This window comes from Folsomia candida, unplaced genomic scaffold (genome assembly GCF_002217175.1).
Source record: "Folsomia candida strain VU population unplaced genomic scaffold, ASM221717v1 Fcan01_Sc006, whole genome shotgun sequence".
NCBI classification, from domain to species: Eukaryota; Metazoa; Arthropoda; class Collembola; order Entomobryomorpha; family Isotomidae; genus Folsomia; species Folsomia candida.
In genome coordinates this window covers 5919481-5942691 of record NW_019091198.1, presented here as the reverse complement: position 1 = coordinate 5942691, position 23211 = coordinate 5919481, and the positions used below count along the sequence as shown (strand labels likewise).

The following is a 23211-nucleotide window of genomic DNA, read 5'->3' as shown; positions in this document are numbered from 1 at the left end:
GACAGGTTTCAGGACATGATTTGAAGGCTTGATTAATGAGCTAGTTGTCCACAACACTGCAGGAAATCTCTACCCCATGAAACCACTACCACCGCACCAGCATCGGTGGCATCAGCGACAAGTAAAACCAAGCCCCCAGACCAGTTTAGCCGGCTATATGTACGTGGCTCTCCTTATGTTATGCTGATATTCTGCTGGTTGGCATTATTATTGCGAATCTCAAGGGCACAGATTTTTCTCTTAGCAACACAACTCCAGCCAACACTCCAACTTGGAAGTATGCAGCTTGAAGAAAGAAAACGAACAAGAGGAGAGGCATAACCTATTACGTTTTCAGCCCACCTACCACCGCGAGTATAATAATAAGCCATGGTCAACTCTCCGCATTTTTGCAATCTCTGTTTACACAGTTGGATCATTTCCTGCTAATAGGACACTGTCACTCTCTTCACACCTCCAACTCACACCCAAGTGAGACTGAGAGCGAGAGAGAGAGAGAAGGAAAACGAATAGACTATTAACTACGTTTAACTATGCAACTCCTCCGGTGTGACTTCTTAACAAAAATAATAATGCCAAGGTTTGGCGTATTCGTTACGTATTAGAAATGCAAGCCGTAGATTTTCAATTTTTTGAGCCAGCCTGTAAAAATGGGAGAGTCGGATCGCCAACCTGGGTTGGTCGTCGTCGTCGTCGACGTCGACGCCGCCGTTGCCGTCGTTTTGTCCCTGATGTTGGCGTGGTGATAGGGATGACAGTAGTGGTGGGATAGGAGGAAGGTGGTACTAATATGTTCTGGTCCTGGAAGAATGAATGGGAAGAAGAATAGTGGTTTTAGTAGCTGAAGCTTGGTTTGGTTGAGTGGTTCGTCGACTCTTTGACTTTGAAAGGTCAGCAGTGCAAAGACTACACCACTCACTCACTCATCTCGCCGACATGTGCAAATTATTTTTGCAAATCCAATCCACCAGCACCACTCATCATAATATTTACCACCACCACCACTAGTAACCATTTGTCACTCTGACATAGGACTCTCTTTTTAGCAGAGTATGGAGATGTAGCTTATGTGTGCAGATTACATATCCTCATTGCTTTTTGTTCATTCATTATCAACTAACCAAGTTTGCACCCAATTAAGTTGCTCTACAATCAAAGATAAAGTTTGCTTGTCCATAATTATATTACTGGCGATGATGGTTCGAGGTAGGAAGTGGGCGCTACCAGCCCCCATTCGCCTATATGGTTTCATTGGTTTCCTAGCTACTGAAATCGGGATAAGAATGGAGCTTATGCGAGGGAGGAAAAGTACTTATGTACCCGTGGTGATGGGATGTGTTCCACTCCCACTCTCATCAGCATGAACCATTCCAGGCAACTTTTCTCTATCCTTGAACAAATCACTGCTGTGCATGGCCCTCAAAATAAGATACCTTATGAGACATGAGCATAAACTTGAAAGCAAGTCCAACTTCGGTAGTTCCCCAGCTCGACGTGAATTTATAGCGAACCACCACCGACACAAGAATGACTTTACCCATTAAGTTTTGTCATGCCATGCATTGTTATTTCCACCACGACACAACGATGTACGAGAACGAATACGCCAGAATTCTATCGACCGAATGTACATCGTTGTAGAGCCAAAGCAAACACGGCATGAGAGACTCCTCTCTCTAAGAAAATATAATAGCATCGACATATTCATTACACCATCGGACAGCGGCCACATACATGGACACGACCTTGAGTGAAATTTACGTTTGGAATTAAATTTCCTCGGAAACTTCCTCCTGAATGATAATAAGAACTCGCTTTAGTGCTGAACCAGGAAAGACGTGGCCGAGAATTGCACTGTATCCGTGGTCCGTCGGAGGAGTGGGATTGTGTTGCATAATTATTATTGTTATTTCTAATCGCTTGCTGGAATAGAATCTCAAGTGTTGCACATCCCCCCATTCCCGTAAACGAAAACTGTTGCCTGTTGCCTTGTTGCTGAGTTGCATCCTTTGAGAACATGGTTTGAGAACATGATCATTTACTATGCACTTGACTCGATATAAATTTATTTAATAATGTTGTGAACGAGGATGAATGTTGTGTTGATGCTGGACCGATACTGGGACCGAGTGGGAAGTGCTTATCACAATCTTTTTGCCCGATAAGCCTCAATCCTCGTACTCAAGTGGATCCTGCATGTTCGTGTTTGTTCACCCCAGTCTAGGCCGCCCTTGAAACTAAAATAATGACGACTCCTTTTCCTCCTTCTCTGCGTATTTACGTTCAAGTCTTTTCTGGGGGATTTGCGAATATGGAATATATTTCTTTCCATATCTGCCCATCTGCACATGGGTCAGCGCTCCAACTAATCGTTTAGCGACGCTACACATGTACAAAGATGATCCTTGCGTGTCCGGGGAGGGGGAGTAATGGAAATGTAATTCTTCTAATAGCACGAATCCATAAACAATAAACTTATTATTGGCTCTCGTCACATTTCCGGGTGAGACGCTTGCCAAAATCCGCAGTATCGCCAGAGTCATCAACGTCATGATGCAATCAAAGAACTTGGCGTATTGGTGAATGTATGAACGCCCCGTAATAAATAAAAAGCATAAAAAAAACTAGCAAGAAGATGCGCCTTGGCAGTCTGAACAAGCATTAGAGAGACAAGAGGATTGGAGAATCAAGTAATTGACGACGCGATGTTGGTGGCGGTGGGGACGAAGGGGCGGGGAGCGTGACAGATGATAGCCCACTTCCTCAATGAACAAATTACTGATTCAGCGAACGAACAGGCGAGGCGAATGCTGGATATCTGGTTGGACTGGATTCATGACCAATGTCAATGTCACAGTGTAAGCCAGAGCCAGGATTTACTAGCTTTGCTCTCTTCGTTCGTCTGCTGGATGGATGGATGGATGGACGAAACTACTACATACTATTAACAACGAAGAGTAGTTGCTGGATGATATTATGGCAACAAACATTAAAGAGATGTTGCACATATTTCACGTTTCATACGTATTTTCTCATACGTACTTACATATGCAAGAAACTGAATGCGAGAAAATTTGCCCTTTAACCTAAACGTTTCTTGGCACACCCTTGGCCTAAGAAACCAAGTTTTTTCGCCAAGAGGAAAGGTGAATTGTGAAGAGAGTTCGAATGTCACCAGAGATATGGATACCTCGACCATTGTTATGCATGTAAGAGGAATAATAATAACCGAGACGGCCCACTACGCTATTGTGTTTGAAAGCCATAGCGGCTAATGCATACCAACGCCTGAGAAGGCAGAGCAATTTAATACGCCGTGATAATGATTATGATGATGCGATGCCCACTTTTGTGTGTGTGTGTGGTTCCAGGCACAACGAGGAAGAATTCAGGTTTAATTTTTGCAACAACTTTTTGCACACATACACACACAGAGAGACACACGCTAAAAGTAAAGGTATATAAGTAAGCCATCTTCTCATCCATACTTTATTGCGTTTTTCGTTGCATGCATCCAACCCGGTCCACATTCATCATTGGCGAGCAATACTATTAGCAGAGCAGCCTATATAGATATCGTAGCGTGGCTGGTGATGATGGTGTCCGTGGTAGTTGGTTGGACAAGTGGCTGCCTAGGGGACCATCCCAAGTTGTCCATTGTTCGCATATATTCGCAGCGTTAGGATAACCATCGGGGAATGTTTGCCAATTTCCTTTTGGGTTGGGAGTGTTTATTCAGACCTCAGTTGTCAGCCTTGAGAAAGGAGTTTGACCCACAAGCACACAACCAACACACCATTTGCTTCGTTACTTATTACCACACAACTTCAATAACAACATACGTATGCCACCATCGTCCATTCGTTGATAACTCTACTCAACTGCTGCAAATTGCAAGCAACCTCCCACCATCACCAACTATGCTACGCTATTCGCTATTCACTATTCATTCCTGTGCTATTCGATGCTATCCTGTTCAAATAATAATTCGCAACAGGATCGATCATCCATTGCGTTCCATTCAAAATCTATCACTCCTTCAAATAGTAATTGCGTCCCCTTTCTCTCTCTCTCTCTCTCTCCGGCCTTCAATCAATTTATGTGTCACAATCGAAACACTATAATCGACCAGCATTAATTCATTCCAGCAGCAGCTCAGCAGCTCGCTCAACCAACAACTTGCTCCTCAAATTTTTCCACTTTACGAGAAAAAAAACTATATATACACATAATTTGCGTCCCATACGATACGAGTGATGAACAGGAAACTTTGCAGAGCCCTCATTAAAAGTGACGAATGAACGAACCCCTGTTACACCAGAACAAATCCGCTGTTGTAAAAATGAGTCAATTAGAACACTCATGTGGAATCATCACAGGCAGTCCTTCATCATCTTCCTCATCTTCAGAGATATGGATGCATGCATGTATGTGCGACGTATTATTATTAACCACGCTCATTTAATCCTGATGCAACCATTTAAATCTGGCTTGACATTCATGTGATGAAGTATGTTGCAAAAAATGCTTTGCGGCTTTAAATGTAATATTTATATTAACATGAGCAGTTAAGCAAAACTATTTTTGCATGATCACGCTAAAATGAGAAATTGTCTGGATGAGGATAAATAGCAATGATGATTATGATGATGTTGCTACCACACACTACTTACTTTTAGATAATTATTAAAATAAATTAGGAAACAAATTGCACGGGCACAATGGATGCTTGTCAACTTTCTTTGAGACGAGGAACCGGAAAAGGAAGGGAGTGGCAGACTTGAAGATATTAGAAATTATTGAGACACTTCAAACGGAGATGAAAATAAGGCTTGTTGAAGAGAGGAAAATCAAGAGTACCACTGAAAGACGCTCCCTTTCCGTCCTATTCATTTTCCAATTTTAGCATGCCCTGAGAGATTGCTATATTACATTATGGATGTGATGATGAGAAGTCATTTAACCAATAAAAAAGACCAATGTGATTGCATGCATGCTGATTTTCTACGTAATAGCAAAGCAAATTAAGCTACGGTGTACATACATAAACTATTATCACAAAGTTTTGATACTCTGATAATGGCTTCGCACTTCTCCATCAAATCAATAGAGGAACAAGTTTTTCCGCCTCTGGAACTTTTTTTATATATTTAAACTTGTTATTTTTCTCCATGTTTATTTTCCGACGAGTCGTCCTGACCTCACCGCAAAACTCAGGCTATTGCAAAATGAGGCAGGCAGCAGAGGAGAGGATTGAAGTCGGATGCGGTAAATTGTGCGAACTCATTAAGCATGCGGGATAAAAACGACACAGTAATAATCATGCAATTCATTGGCTGTTATTAATTAATTGGCGTTTCTTTCTTTGATTCTCATGGGATTTTCCTGGAAAGAGTGTTCACCCTGCTCATGCTGGAAGAAGTGAAGCATAAGAACATAGGTAAAAATGGTGACTGACCTGGTTGATGTTGCCTGTTGAGTGAGTATGGGTGGCGCACTGGGAGCTGACAGTAGGGTGACCCGAGGTATCCTCCGGGACTTGGACTCTCCGGCGTCTGGGTTCCTAAAGACAACAACAGAAATTCAGTGGTGGTCAAACACTTGACAAATTGGACATGAGAAAAATGAGCGAGATTATTTTTTTTCATCGCGTTCTCCGTTGCATACATACATACACGTAGAGAGTAAAACTACTGGAGGCAAAAGTAAAAGGACGTCCGGAAGTGCAATTTTCATTTCCGTTTCCGTTGGCCTATTGAGTCAAACTCGACGGAATATGGACAAATGCACAATACATAAAGCATGCCATCCATCAAGTGGGGCGCACAACAATAATACACACAGAAGAAATCATTCAGTGCTAAATCGAGAATAAATACTATGAACGTGTATTACCTGGAGTGGGCTGGAGTCGACCTTTGGTATCGTCATTCGACGTGTGACCACTGCTGCTAGAGTCCACATCTGACACTCCGCTGTCTGCTGGGCTTGGCGGAAGTGAACCTGTTCCATCAACAAAATAGAAACTTGTAGTTTGTCATCATGCATGTACATATTAGCAGAAATGCTAATACTTGAAAAATTCCAAGTTTCGCTTGCTTCATACCGGCACCAAAGTGACATAAAATATGCCTCAATAAATATATAAGTGTGCGAACATGGTGATGATGGAATAAGACGGATATTAGTATTCTACTAAAAATACTCCTAAAATGTATGCATATTGAATGCAACTGTCGTTTGTTTTAATCCTACACACGCTGATGGGAAGAAGAATCTTTGCAGCATTGAGTAAATTTGTGTTCCAATATTTGGTAAAGCTAATATTTATTATTAAGCATTAAAAAACAAAACAAGCCGCAAATGAAGGAAATCCGCTTCGACTCCTGCATTTGTACCACATCATAAAAATAATGGGACCTGGTTGGTTGCTGTCTGTCCCGAATTCATGAATAGATTGCCGATACATCGATTCTACTCCACAATACAGGGTGGGATGAATTATTAATTAGACAAGACTTTACACTATGTACTTCTTCTCATATGTGGACTATATATCTTCTGGGTGTCATGGCATGAGAATGAGAAAAGTTTAACTATATGTACGTACAAATTCGTTCTACATATTTAAGCTACGACTAAGAATATTGTGGGCTTTATCGTCTCATTTTTTATGTAATGTTCCATATACACATGGAACGGACGAGTCGTCTGAACTTGATCTTTTTTCCAAATATCTATTACTTGCCCAATATAATTCCAAATTAAGAAAAAAGGTTCTCCTCTAGATGTGTCATGCTTTCATTGGAATTGCGAAAAATGATGGGGCTCCAAGGCGTAGACGTTTTAACGAGGTGTTTAAATTTCGAGTTAAGTTAAGTGGTCGGGATTATTGGTGAACGAATATCCCATCAGTTTTCGACTGTGTGTGGAACCCGTTTTAGTGTTACGACTTTCCGAAACGGAAGTAGTTGGATTACTCAATGTCTTCTGCGTGGGTTGTGTATGACATGTACATATCCATGCCTAGCCTGCCTGCATGCAGACTTGTAGACCATCTGACTACACGGCTTTCCTTCTTCACTTTCATTTTATTGCTTAAAATGGGTTCAGCCTGTTTCTTTTCAACCAATTGTTTCCTTCACAAAATGCCATGCATACACATACTGCATACGCACGGAAGAAGAAATTAGTTTAAAAAATGAACTTGTAATCTTCTCCTTCTCTTCTTCCACAGGAAATGAGCGAGGATCTAACTGCGCCTATATTTTTCTAATTTTTCTCTAATAATGTTCCTATCTTCCTTCTCGTTAATATAGATAAAAGTCGATGGGTCATGTTACCTGTGGAGTTGTGGTTGTACGGGGGGAGTCGGTGGGGCAGTGGGAGTGGGTGATGGTTCAGGATACCCTGAAGAAGTGTGCTTTGCCTTCCTGGAGATCCACTCTCCAATTCCAACAATCCACTCAGTCCCACACCACTTCCGTCAACTGTAATCATTAAAAAATAACAATCATTAATTATTTATCAAATTATACATTAATTTATTTTTAATTTGGTGATATGGATGCATGATGAGATCAAGTACTTATGAAGTGCAATATTATTTGCCTGGATCATTACGAATAAAACTGTCAGATTTATTGATAAGTAATGCCGTGCGTTTCCTCTCACTACATAAGCACTCCAGCCGTGTTAAATTTTACACAAGTACCGTGTATGCCTACTACCAACAACAAGGATGACGACGACGACATGAGAATGAGAATAGGCGCATGAATACATAGGTGAACATGCATGTGAGAAAAACCAGAAATATTCCTCCACAAAATTAGCTGGAGTAAACAATGGATTGCATGCCCAGGGATGAGATTGTAGCTTAAAGTCATTATTATGACGCTCTGTTATTGTTGCTTGGTTGGTTGAGACTTCCTCTTCCATCAAATCCACTGACTCATCATGCAAGTAAAAAACTGGAACGGAAATCTTGGTTCTTCTCAACAACCACACACGGCAACTGCCACAGCAGCCACGACACCAGCCCAATAATGAAAGGAAAGAAGAAGCCAAGATTATTGTTGATTGTGAATATTCATGCCATCCATCCATCCATCCTCCTCCTCCTCCAACTCGTACTTTTATACTACTTTGCTTTTCCTCGTGAATTATAATTCCATCGCATCGTTCTTGTTTTCTTCTCGTTTTTGAAAAAGAACTGCGAGTCATCTCGACTTTTTTGCTGTGGCGTTGCTGGAACTATTATACATAGCTCTTCTCAAAGTGCTACCTGTTCCTTCACTGTCTGCTGCATCTCGCCTTCTTATCCTATTTTTCTCTCAACCTTTTAACCAATTCAACCGAGCGAGACGAGCTCATGCAGATGCGTAGTGGGAAAATGTCCATGTCACAAAAATTTGACCTAAAGCACAGTCAAAATATGCATCAGCAGCAACAACCACCCTTTGTTCCACGGGCGGAATATGTTTGCTCTCATTTGTCATAAAATAGAGGGACAGTGGTTTATCTAATTAAGCATCAAAACGAGGGGTGTAATAAATATGTCAGTTCGTATTGTTTTCGCTTTCGTGATTAGCATTCCGTCACAAGTGGCATGGGTGGACCTCTGCCCGTCTGCTTTTCTTCGTGAAGATAATTGGACGAGTTAACTTCCGCCAGGCGAAAAGGAGAGGTGTACCTGTTGCATGAATTAGCCAAGTGGAACAGAAAAAGTCCAGTAGTGAGGAAATCAGTGTCCGGAAATCATTATCGTCATTCCCTTGCATAAGAAAATAGGGAGAAGAAGAAGAAACCACGCATACGTACATATTCCCACTCCTCCTGCTAAATAAAATACCTAAATACGTACGTACTACTCTACTGATACTTTTTCTTCTCTCCCCATTTTTCAACGTGCTCGTTTTCCCATAAAATTAAAATTTATAAAAATTTGTTTAACGGCCACTTTGAGGATGCAACAGCAGCAACAAAGTCACCTTGTTTTATGCCCACGAACATCCTTTGCTTTTACTGATAATGATAAGACATTTGTTTGCATGAGAAAAAGAGGGAGACTGAAGTTTCTGAAGGGGGTTTGAAAATAATGAAAATAAACACAGCGTTTCTGGAGATATTCCAGTCCCTGGATGAAGAAGTTCGCCAGGCAGGGTGGGCCTCTCGGAGGAACCGATTGCTTACATAATGACAGATATGATACAGTCTTCCTCCTCCTCCTCTCTTCTCCTTACAATCAAAGAGCACATTCCCTTTCTCACAGTTGCTACACACTCGGACCGAGTTACACATCCACATTTACTATTTACCCACTCATGAACACGATGTTCAGTGAGATACTGCTGAATTAGTGAATCGGGATGTTTGACAGTATTAGTGAGAGAGGAATGGCTCAATGCTCAATAAAACGATGGACAATGGCAATAATAATCATACATTGGTTTATTGTATGAGTAATTCGCATGAATGCAGTTGCTTGTTGAGGAGTGACGTGCAATAATAATAATAATAATAATAGAACTAAAATGTAGTGGTAAAGCCACATTTGAGTTTAATCAATCTCTGCAGTGTGCAAGAGCAGGGCATACGAACGAACCTGTAATAAAAGTTGGATTGGTTCAGTGCAGTCGCAGACAACAATGTTAATGGCACAATGTTGGTTGGTAGATTGGTTGGTGGATGGATGTTGAAAAGTGTGAGGCAATGATGATGAGGTAATCTCACTACGAGCTCATTGTGCACTTAATCTAGGCCACCTTTCCCTTTTCCCAACCAAAGCTTAAAGGAGGTGTGTGTGATAGTGGAAATAGTGTGCAAGCCAACGCACGACAATTGCATTGCATTCGCACTGCATTATTGCGTTACACTCAGAACCACCAGCGACCGAGAGACAAGACGAGAAGAACGATGATCCAATGTCTCGATGACATTGGAGATCTTGCTTGGCTTCTTATTTATGTGTTATTGCTACACATATTACATTCAGACGCTAAATTATTTCTATTGATATCCTCCAAATTACAGGAAGAGAAAAAACGCCGTTTCCCACATTTATCACTTACAAGACGTACCTTTAGTGAGTAAGTAAGTAAGTAATACACACGGCTACTGGCTCACAACCGCAGGAAAGAAACATTATTATTTTAACTGTGACTACAAATGTACGCTTGTACTCCTTTGGAGAAGGACAAGAGGAGAAGAAGAAGAAGACGTGTTGAGCAATTCACCTGTTCCGTTCTGGTTTTAGGCTCCGAATCAAGGAAGTGAGAGGGGGTGGTGGTAGGCACTAATAGTGAAGCTAAATTCTGGACTTTTTATGATTTTTTTCAACTGTCCAGCCAACCGAGACTTCAAATCCGGTCTCATCAACGAAACCACCTCTCGTTCCCATCCGATGTAATGTAATGGCACGATGGCATTATTAACATTTGGCCACGCTACCCAACCAACGCACAAACTTCTTCTCTTATATTTTCACTCCAAAGTTACGTAAATTTACTCAAGTTCTTCTCAAGCCGTTCATTCTTTAGTAGGTAAAGACATTGCAAGTTTGAAATGAATTGGTTGGTGGTGGTGCATGTAGAAGCTGTGATGAAGCAAGTGACTAAAAGTGTCCTTGATTGCGTGCATTACACCTTTAGCTCTAGCCCTCCATATATTTAGCAGCAGCAGCAGTAGAGCTGGTGCTGGTAAAGAAAGAATGAATTCACCACACTATTCACTCCTTAGTCCACCAAGCAATCCTTCACTTTGTATGATTTTGCTTATGCCATTCCTTTGCTTCGACTTGGCTCACTCCTTGTGTGCGATATTGCAACACTTGATTCAGATCCATTCAACCGAAAGGAAAAATTGCCTTCAAATCTCCAAAAGAACATCTCGTTCCACCATCTGAACATGGCAAACATCTCTCAAAATAAGCATCATCAGTGGAAATCATTCTCGGCAAATATGTATATGTTCACCTGATTGTATCCTCAATCAGATCCAACACTAGATGCATCGCTCTCTCTCTCTCTCTCCGTCTGACCAAATAATCTACAACAGCAGATTTAGCATTGCTCTTCATCTCGCCCATTCATCCACGCATAATATGATCATCAGGATGTTACAATGCACCAACAATTTCATCGTTTTTGGTCACAACAAACAAACAAATAATCATTCCAAAAATGCATTTGCTGCTAATAAATATAGGCAACACCACCACGAACCATTCCAAATGAGACAAATGCGATCCGACTGCAAAGTTGACAATGATTTTGGCAAGATTTTAGGAAAAGGACAAATGTTGTTGATGCTGATAAGCCGTGAGCCACATCATCGAATACAACTCTTCTACTATAACTCACTGACTGACTTTTGGTGACTCGTCGTATGTATGCAATACCCGGTTGGATTGGGATGTTTGTGACTCTCCCAATCGTCTCAAGTATGTCTGGTGACCTTCTCACGAATTCGGAGCATTAAATCAACCCGAACGAGAGGAATTCCTCCCTCCCTCCTTTTCCCCACATTTCCTTCCTGGTTGTTGGAATTGACCCACATCATCACCTCCTCTACTCTCCATGTGTACATAAGCCACACTACTAAACAAAGTCCCAACAATCGCATCATCGTGTCAAGTCGTCTGGCTGAGGTGGAATAGTTGACCCAATTCCCAGCCGAATAGCGGGGAGAGACTCTAATTGAACACCGCACTTGAAGGGAGGAACCCTTAACAATCTTCATCTCATGCCCTAGAGGATGAGTTGAAAGTGAGTCAGGATTTTGGAGCATTGTTACGAGAATAAAAAACCAGACTAGGAAGAAGACAAATAGATACGAGGAGATGGTGCACTTGTTTCTTCTTTGGATGGCTTCCTTAGTATGATGTACCTGCTGCTGTTGCTCCTCCTGAGGATGAATTACATAAGCATAAGCGAGACCAGACAATTTAGGACGAGACGGTAAAAAGCGACGAGAAAGGAGAGCAAGCGATGGATAAACGGTAATAAAAATGTGTAGCCTGGAGATCCCGCATAATACAAGAATTGAAAAATGGAGTGGATGAACTATGAGATGATGATACTACTGCGATTACTATTACAACGACGACTACTACGTGTGGTGCAACATCTCATTGTACGTCGTCGTACCTCATCGTGATCATCATCTTCCACAATCTCAGTCAGTAGAAGAAGCAGGAATGAGTTAAGTGAGTGTATTATTGGGGTCTAGCGGAAGTAAGTGGGTCAAGAAATCCCGAAGACGTACAACCCTGACCCATTTGCCCACACGGGATTCCTCTCCCATTGCATCCATCCACTGGGGCGGCACTCTTTTCATTCATCACCCCAAGAGGGGAAAGAATCTGGTAGATTATGCATCTCCGATATTCAGGACATGATCCTAACCCGCTTAGTGTTGAATTGGGGCCAATAATTACAACAACTTGGCATTCCATGTCTCGAAGCACGATCCTATCGATACACATAATAATGTATCATCATCATCACCATTATCAAAAGTATGAAGGAGACAGTTTACTGAACCACCAATGATTCTAGTGAGCTCTGCATATACTTATTCACGCATCAACATTATTATGTTTCCTTCCTCTCTAACAAATGTATCATTCGTGTGTTTTTTTATTCTAATGTTAACAACCATTTCGGAACCATTATTTTAAAAAGAATATAAAAACGAGCTCTATGTCGGAAATCATGGTCGTATTTATACCCCATCCAGTACTATACTAAAGTTGAGCAGAATATGTCCTGTGCGGGTGGAGCCTAATAGTGAAAAACCATTCATTTCTCCTCTCTCCAACCAACTCTCTTGTCCTGAGGCCTACGGTTTTTCACCATTAGGCTCCATCCGCACAGTACATATCCTGCTCAACTTTAGTATAGCACACTACACAATGACGCAAACGTAGGCAACTAAAGATAGCTACACACATTTGTATCATAGCAGAGATTGAGAGATGAGGAGAAATATCAGTATTTATATTCAGAACGTCGTCATTGTTCGCAAAAACTTGACACCTCTCCTACGTATTCAGCATTGTTCTAATTGTTGTCACAATAAAAATAACGAGCAAGCCATGTAATGCATCTGCATTTAGGTGGAGCACAGGATAATAAAATATCCGTTGTGCTACGTGGGGGAAGAAGCCTCTATATCTAATAATAATCATGGAGCTAATAATAATAACAATAATAACTCAACGTATGCCACATTTGCTACATATCTTCGTAATCATTTTGGCCATGCACACATGTATCTATACACATGATGCTTTTCTACTTACTTCGCTATTTGCTCAGCCATTTGGCTTGCAACCGGGTTGGGTTGCGTAATGCTTTCCTTTTCATTCCGCATCAGGATTCTAAAAATCTAGTATCGATAAAATTAATTCTTTGGCAGTCAAACCAGACCAGGTATCCTTGCTCGTAAACTAAATATGCTTCGCTATATCCTTATTGATTAAAAAACTTCCAAGTTCCTGAAACACTGCATATGCACGTCGGTGATGGGATAAAACGTCAACAACTAACTCGATGGATCATCTTTATCCCATGTGTTGCAAAGCACGTTAATGATGTGGTTTGTGATTTACTGGTTGATGATTTCTTCGCTCTCATAATTCCACACAATCAAACACATACTACGAAAAGCATACAATTTCTCGATCCTCACCTCCTTACTTGCACACCACATGAGGCAAGCATGTTTCATTAATTTGAGAAATCTCTCTCACTCGCTACATAAATGCATATGTAGCATTGAAGTCAAGTTGAAGTTGGAAGGAAGTAATTGAAGAAGAAGAAGAAGAAGAGGAGAGTAAAATGTTGCGAAAATAAATGTGCCAAGTGCATGAACATGAGTCAAGGGTTGTACGTACGTCGTCTGGTGTGGCAAGTATTGGTGGTGATGAGAAGAAACAAATACAAGTAAAAAAGGAAGTCGGATGCAACTTCCAGATTCCCATGCCACAGTTCACACTCTTCAAAAATGTTACAACCGCCTCACCGCTAATATATGTCGTTACATATATTAGTTAGTTGTACATACATGTGTAAAGTTACATACTTTTGCTTTTCCAACTATTATGATGCCTGCTAAAGTATGTATGCATGATGATGTATGGTGCTGACGATGAGGTTTGTACTAAGCAGCAAATGACGAATCCCACCAATTCTCAATAATAATACAAGAATACAACAAAAGAAGTACAAATAATAATGAGTCGTTGGAGCAACAGCGGTTATTGCAAAAGCGACAATCCGCAATCTCCAAATATAAATCTAAACCAGCTCTGAACTAACGAATAATATGTAACGCTGTGAATGCATGTTGCATTCACAGCGTTCTCTGCTCTGTACATATAGCACTGTCGCTGCAGTCTCTCGGTTAAACAATTTTATTTATATTGCGAATCCACAATCACGACTACGACACGACGACGATGATGATATTGCAAATTGACGGCGAATAATGGGAAGAATAGAAGACCTTCGCCTCATTCTCACTCTTACCAACCAACTGCCACCACCATTCCATTCTTGCAGCAGAAATAAAATAAAATGTTAATGTATGGGATAATTAAGCCGCCGAGAGTGTGGAATGAGAGAGGTGGGCGTGGAGACTGCCAACATTTTTAAACACTTGAAGAGACATTTATTTAATAATAATTGCTGTTATTCAACTACCATCACACCCGTGCGGTTGCTAAATTGAAGAGCAGAGGTTGGCAAATAGAATTGAATTCAGTCTACATTTACTTACTCAACAAGTCAAATATGTGCGATGCATCGCTTTCCCTTTTGTTACCCAAAAGTACAATAATGAGAGCAAGAAAACCGGAAAGCGTGGACTGATTCGGGAGGACAGTCAGAATAATCCTCCTGCACGTTGTCGTTATAAAGCAACACGCAACCCAATACACTTGTTTACCATCCTCATTCAATGGAAATAAGATGAACTACATCAGATCATTGTTTGTTGTCAAATATTGGTTTCCAGATTGTGGGACTACATCACCAGTACACTGGTGACCATTGCAACCGACTGACTGACAGTTCCACCGTATGCATACCCACCCACCTTTTCACCCTCCCACTGTATCAGCTATTGGGTGACCCAATTATTATTGGTCCTCCAATTCAAACAGCTTCTTTTCACTCTGCAAATCGTGCGGATGCATGCATGCAAATATTTTAGCAGGTTCCTAAGAAGATCACGTAAATGCCTTCTAGACAGAGCGACGCCATATTAATCACCGACGGGAAACAATGTACGTAAAGATCACATTCGTTTTCTATATGTGAATACCAATACCAAAAAGGAGACGTGCATAGTTATGGGCGCACGTATTATGTGTTATCCTACTTCCCTCTCACCCGAGTCATCCACCACAAAGACAAAGGCCAGGTCAAGAGGAGTCAACAGCCAAAAAAGTGGTATTGAATGGAGGTGCATCACATTAAACTATAATTACGACGACGACGACGACGATTGTAATAATAGCAGAATTATTGCAATTATAGAAAAATGCCGTATCACACACATGTCGGAGTATATATAGCTAAATAGTAGATATGTACCTCGTCACACAGTGATGTTTTTAGTAGGAGACTCGTCTCCCAATAATAACTAATACAATGTTGTTCATAAGTAATTCGTAAGATGAGAAGCATCAGAACATGGCGCACTCATCGTTACACCGACGAGTACTGCTAATTATCTGCAGAGAATATCTGCAATATGTAGTAATACAAAGTGCTCACAGGGGTGTGCTTTTTTGCCTCGCGGACGCAGAGTGTGGTAAGAGTAACGACTTTGCGATTGTGTAATAGCAGGAGTAAGAGTTGTTTTTTCGATATCGCAGCAGCCGTGCAATGCAACCATTGTGTGTGGAGGGACGTGCAAATGTACCAAGAAAAAGAGGGCCACTAATTGTACCCCCCATGCCAACGAGATGTAGTCTCTCGCATATCTAACATCTCTGTATTGCATAATTGAGGGAACTGCAGCATAGGTCACCATCCAGTTGAACTTGAGCGTTGACTTTTGATTTGAGATGCGAGAGAACTTGACTTGTTGCCAAAGTAAAAAAAAAATATACGCAAACAATTCTTCTACTCAACATGATTCATCTTGGGCAATATTCCTCGCAATATATTTTTGTGGTTTTTTCATTGTACCAACAACGATTGACTTTGCTTAACTTTTTTTCTTCTCCTTTTGCTCAACTTATTGGTTTTGTGCACTACATAATGCAATTTGGATGGTTGACAATAGGAAGAAATTCGCATTTGTGCCGTGCAGAACAATGCATGTGGATGGAGGAGAAGGAATTATATATAATGTAATAATAATGCAATAATGTAATGTCCTGTGTACGGAAGGAAGGACAAGGACTTTATCGAATTTTTCTGTAATTGAATGGGTTTTTTATTTGAAAGTGAATCGAGAGTTGAAAATTAAACAGTTGAATAATAAGCAATAAATAAAATGGTTTAATGGCTTTTCATCCACCACCGCGACGACAACGACGAGCAGTTAAGTTGTGGCTGGAGTTGAGTCGCAAAGGAAAGGAAAACAATGCATCGCATATGGAGAAACTTTCGCTTGTCCTACTAACATCAATTCAATTCACTCACGTCGTTTGGAACAGGCAAGCAGGAGCGGAAGAGTGCTGGCAAGGTTATCGTGCAATAAGAAAATCGAAGAAATAAGTCAAACATTGCTCCCTAAGTGACTGAGCTCATCAAGGGCACGAAAAATTGTATGTATTTAGTGCAATCATCAACACAAAATGCCACCACCACCACTCCCACTAGATCGGCTATAAGAAATATGTATGTACATACACAAAGACAGTATCGGACTGACTGACTCATATCATGAATCAATCCACAGGGAAGGGTTATTGTACATGCCTAGTAATCAGTCAAATTTCATATTTATTACACGACTGCTGCTGCGGGAATATCCTGTCATATTTGGTCATATTTAGACGATGACACTATTTCAGGCTGTCCCAATTTAAACGATCCATTTTCAGTCCATGTTATTGCATATCGTGAACAACAAAAGGAATAAGAAGTACGTTTATTTTTATTTCGTTTCTTAGAATGCAATTTTTTCAGCGAGCAGTTTTCATCACATATGTAAACGAATAACATGTTCCATTTCCTCGAGAGATTTGAGCTGGATGTGATCTGCATGCATTTTGCACTTGATATGTGATAGTAGGAGTTAAAATATATATCATGCACTGCTATGATCATCGTCATTTGATGATGAGCCAAAATTACTGAACATGAACTTCCATTTAATAGTCCACTTGACTCTATTCTGTGCAAGTTCTGGTATGGCAAAAATGGATCCAGAGTAATGTGAGACGCATAAGTTATGAACGGAAGATATTATGGCAAGTGACCAACAACATTGTTTTGTGCGAGAGGAGTAAGTAGCATTCGTAGTGTGTATATTATGGTATGTGGAAGTTGAGAGTTGAGTGCTCAGTTCCGGTGGTGGTTGTCGTCGTCGTGAGAGCAGAGTATGATGGTTATGATGATGGTTGGCAAAAGCGCAGAGTAAAGTATGCAATTTCCCGAGAGGAAGCATAATTTGGCTGATGTTGGATGGGTCAAGGACTAGTCCGCCAGTTCATGAGCGGAGAGCAAATCGCAGATGCGGAAGTCCCTCATTCACCACCACCAACCTCCCACCCCGCATCCAGCCAGGCCAGGGAGTATCGATCCTTGGTCCTCGGCGACTCGGAGGCCTTTTCGGAGTATCGATTCCCCTGTGACGTCAACCTCGGGGGCCAGGTTCACCCAATACTTGCATCCTTCCAGCTTGCACCCATGTACTACATAGCCAGACTGGGAGACTGAGTGGCCTATTTTTACTTTTCGGGGAGAACTCCCGGCCTTTCTCAACTAACCTTGGCTAGCCTAGGTTTACTTTCTCGCTCGTTCTCTCTCTCACTCCTGGACATGGATACCCGGTTCACATCTTTGCCTATCTCTCTTCACTAACTTGGCTGCTACCCGGGTAAAGACCAGCAGACATATACCTCTTCGACCTTCCTTCCGGTCTCTTCCCTTGTCCAAGGTTGCCTCCAATCAATGTCATCATATCACCTTAAGTCTCTCCCTCTCCCTTAACTCCTGTCCTTCTGCCCTATTTTAAGGAAGATGAGTGGACCTGTTTCACTGTTTACTCAACCACCAGTACCCTTCAACTTGACTACCTCTTCTCATGCTTTCGCCACCAGTAGCAAAGGGCTCTTAGCGATTAGGACCTACTCATTGCTTCACAATACGAAAGAATTGACCAAGGCCACGAATTAGGACTAATTCCTTTGTGCATTCGACATGGATAACTCAATAACTGAGACAGATTTAGGGATTGGGCTGACTCTTCTCAATAGTTTGGTTTTATTGTGCACTTTTTGCCCACTGACTGACTGCCATTCTTTCTCACACAACCAAACAACAAATTTCCTCCATGTTTACGACTTACTCTCCGTTTCCTTCAAGGCTTTTTACCTTTCTGCTCCACAAAGAGGCTATTTTAGGGAAATGGAAATTGCATCCTTTGACATTACTACACTAATTTTAAGACAGGAAAACCCTTGTTTGACCACCACTAACCGACCGATCCACTGACCCGACCGTCGTCTCATGACGATGCCGTGCCCTTGTTCCGTACAAGGACAGAGTGACTTTGATCTACTTCAAGGAAATCTCTTTTGCTTGTATGTCTTAAGGACTGCCTGCTACCGAGGCCTTTAAATTTCACACCAATCTACAAATTTAGGATTCAAGGAAACTCGAGATGCTGAGAAAGTATTTTGGTTTTGTATTGATTAGAAAAAGATTGTTGTTGCTCGGTCGGAGGGACAATTGGGGCAAGTTTTAACACTTTTTAGACCAACTCAGTCCCCAATTTCAGTCTCAATGACGTTGCAATGGATGTGGATCATTGATTGATTAAACAACATTTCGATTTCTCATGATGTTGCATTTATTGCCTTGAGCATTTTATCGTCTTCTTCTTGTCACCATTGACAAACTCGCACTTAGCACAATTTTCAGAAACCAAGAGGATTCTTTACCCACATAATTATTCTACGAAAAGTAAACGCTCAAACTTCTGCTGTACAATATTTCTGGATGTACATATGTACGCACACAATGCGTTACCACAAAATCACCCTTATCATTATTATTCAGAGAATAAAAGCAATATTTTTCAACCGAGTCCCAAAATTTCCTCACTTCCAGCCTAACTGCTCTCTCCCCTACCAACTGACTAAACTCGCCTACTACTCCTTTTGAACAGATTTAAATAAAAGGTCGAGAAATGGCCCGGATTTCCAGTTCCGTGTTACCCAACTAATCGAGCACACACAGAGACCAATGAAACACGGAAATGAGCCTTTGGGGGACTGAATCTATGTCGGTCACATCATTTTCGGCACAAACTCCCAAACGCACGCAGGGACCCTACAATAAACGCACAACTCATAACCAAGCCAAATATTTGACACTTTCTCTCTTTCCCTTCGTACAATTACACATGTACTTACGAGTAAAACATAACCGATGCGTAATTCAGGTCCACTCATCTCGTTTCATGAACATTTATCAATCTCTTTAATTCTTTTACGCACGCATATTTTATTCAGAAGACGGAAACAGATTTAGAAAACGTCAGTACGCTGCATCTTTTGCATACGTAGTTTTATTTGAATCGAAAATTGCATTGTTACGCAGGAGTTGAAATTTTCGTCAAATCCAAAAAAAGGTTTTTCTCCTCAAAGGACACATTTATAAATATACGAGATGGATAGCGTTGTGAAGGTCTAGGTAGTAGTGTATTATGGTGGTTGGTTTGGCGAAGCAGAGTGAGACGACCTGGTTCTTCTCGAAAGAAGTTGAACGGAAGGATGAAAAACGCATAAAAATGAAAAGTTGGGATCGGTGGACGTTGACGAGATGAGTTTCATTTTCGTTTAGATCAAAACTAGAGCATAGGTAAAGATGAGCTAAGGGCTCAACCATGACCAAAAACACCAGAGAGAGTGAGTTAGGAGGTACTATTCTGGTCTACTTACGAGCCTTCATCTCAAAATTGCATCCCTCCGTCCAACCATCTTACCCAACCAACTTCCGTTCATTTGACATTGTCCAAAAAAAATAATACCTCAAATTAAGCCCCTTCATCCAAACATACATATGTACATACATATGTACGTAAGTATGACAACTCACTCAGGTGATGACACTCGTCGCCACAATGCAATTAGTAATTAATTGCTGTCACGCATGAGTTTCGAAAAGAAAAAATAATATAAAAAAGCTTCCAAATGCGTGTTCAGCTCACGAATCACATAATAGATTAGTGAAATACTTCCCCACTGAATGAGTGAGTGACACATGAGCAACAAGTAAAGTTCAGTCAGTTTTCCATTTCATGCCCACATTATACTACGACTACTTTCCCTGGAAGAAAGCTACCCGATGCCCAGTCCACTTTAGTAACAATAATATCATGATGATACCCACATAACATGCACGCCAACATGAAGCAACCCGGGTGACCCGGTTACACCAACCACACGGCTGGAGGATATGCGACAAAGGAGAAATGACAAAATGCGACAATCCAAAAAGAGACTTACGGTATCGCTTCATCAACGACTTTTTGTACGCTTTAGGATTAATCCCGAGGTCCATGGGTTGACCATCGGAGTCATCCGAGTCCTCCTCCGTGTACTCTCTATTCCACTCTATGCTGGAGGATGAGGAACAAGAGTCCCCCCGACTCTTGGTGACCCTGAAGTCGTCCCCAACCCCGGAGGAGGAAGACCTCCTCCCCGGACAACTCAAGTCCAAGGGTGCCCCTTCGTCCTCCTCGTCTTCCTCTTCCATCTCCTCCTTCTTCACGGATGCCCGACTGATCCGTAAAAGGAGCATTTTCCTTGAGGGGATTTTCTTTTGAAAGGTGGGAGACACGGAACCGGACCGTGTCGCGGTTCGCAGATTCAGTGGACTTGACCTTTCCAACTCCATCTCTTCAACTTTGAGTAGTCCACCCTCACTCACACTCATTATTTTAGCAATTTTTTTTTGAACCGTTCGTATAAGTATCAGTTACTACCAGAACGGAACATGATTCCCAGGACACGATTATTAATACACATCTTTAAGTCAAGAAGGAAATACTGTGTATGTATCTCACAGCACACAATAATTCGGATAAGAATAATAATATGAGCTCTGAATTTACTGACCAAATCCTCACTCGGAACAAACTGTCTCACTCTCACCACTCACAAAATTCCACAGTTAACCAGGCAAGTAGATATTCAATTCACTGAATTAAATTCACTGACTGAATGTCGTCGTCTTTGTCGTCGCCAAGTCGTGTCGATGGGTGTGCCGATGTGACCACACCACGTGCAAAGAGGCCCAAGGCCGGTTTGTTCGAGGAGGCTGAGACTGGGTTTTCCTCTCGAGAGAGAAGAGTGAGATGCAGGCAGAGAGAGCGGAGAGCGGAGCAACGTGTGCGAGCGGAGTGGAGGTTGGCTAGTAACTGAGAACTCGACTACTGCTTCAGGAGTAGACCCACTGACTCAGTTCGTACGAGTTACTACTCTCGATTTCTATATGCCAGCAAGCCAGCTAGCTGCCCAAGTTGAGACTCCAATGTTATTTTTACGCATCCATTCGATAAGACAACGAGAATGATGAGCCTCTATTAATTCAAACACCGGAAAATGTGTAAATAAATGCTAATAACTGTCAACACTGTCTGCTCGCTGCTCTTTCGCTTCGTAGATTCAGATGGAGTAATTAAGCCTGGATACAATTCCGAAAAGTTGGAGGGTGAGGGAAATCTGAGAAAAAATGGTTAGCTAGAAGAGAATTTCGAGTTTTGACAGGTATTGGTTTCTCTGCTCAGACGGTGTGAGTTGTCGGTTTGGAAATTATGTATGATTTCGAAATTCTAAGAATCGTACTGACTGGAAGTGATGAATGAACTTGTGTTTAAAGATTTACCTTTCCAGTTAAACAGAGAATTGTTGAGATTACGAGTGGTTTTGGTTCAACAGGAAATTGTTTGATTTTAATTGTTATCTGTTCCTGCATTTTTTGTGGGTCCAATTCCTGTGGTTTTTACTCATTTCCTTACCAAACTGTCTCAACGAATATAGGTTTCGGTATTATTATGTTCGTTATAACTTTTCAAAGGAAGAGGAGGTACGCAAAGTGTAAAAAGCAACCTGTTTTATGTATTTTTACCCCCACACGCCACTCCACTGTTGAGGAGCATCGCCGCTTTTATCACGTTACAACGACAACGAGTATCACAAAATTAAATGAGGAAAGGAAGAAGAGTGCCCACATGTTTGGTTATGGCATCAATAACAATAAGTACTATTTTAGGTTAGACTTCTTTTTTTCTGTCACAACGAAATGTTCTCCAAAATCAAGGGGAGGACTTGTTAAGATATCATAAATTTAATTAATTAATGAAACTAACGACAAAAATTGCCTGCGCAAATCACTCCTATTTTTACTCACACATTTTCTTTACTGCTTGCTAATATAATTTCCATTCTATAGGTACTACATGTAATAATGTACTTCCTGCCCTCCTTAAATTCGCTCACGGGATGTTTATGCAATAATATTTAAGAAGCATTCCTCCATCCACTCTGCACTCGAAATATTTCATCTTTCTCCAATCACAACAAGTACAGAATCTGAACAGCATAAAAGTTAACTGCCATTGTCTGAAAATGTGTGTCATTAAAGTCGTGAAACAGAAATAAATTCCGAGCTGTTTGCGAACCCTATTGAAATTGAAAACGGTTGATACGTGCGTGTCACACCAACAAAATTCCAATCCATCCATACAGAAATGTCGTATATTTATTTATTCCTATATTTATGTACCTTATACATACATTTTTTACGTCATCTGCATATACGCACATATACATATAAAAACTCACATTTCAGATCAAATCGAACAGCCAAGACCAATACATATATGCAAAAAACACACATCTTAATAGCGCTATGCTCAATTTACTCTGCAAATTACATGACCATTCATTCCTCTCCTTCTCTAATTTTCGTCGGGTTGACGAGCTACAAATTTGTGTGAGCTACATCCATAATGAGA

At 41.1% G+C, this 23211-nt stretch overlaps 1 protein-coding gene across 2 annotated transcripts in view; it reads right to left on the bottom strand.

Annotated features, from left to right (window-relative positions):
• The window catches only part of LOC110851528 (ecdysone-induced protein 74EF), an 86901-nt gene that overhangs the window by 6152 nt on the left and 57538 nt on the right, over positions 1-23211 (bottom strand). For both annotated transcript variants that reach the window (XM_022099343.2, XM_022099342.2), the window contains exons 5-7: positions 7344-7490; positions 5896-6003; positions 5459-5563 (exon numbers count right to left, since the gene is read on the bottom strand). In XM_022099343.2, coding sequence (XP_021955035.1) covers positions 5459-5563; positions 5896-6003; positions 7344-7490 — 360 coding nt within the window. The remainder of the gene's footprint in view (positions 1-5458; positions 5564-5895; positions 6004-7343; positions 7491-23211) is intronic.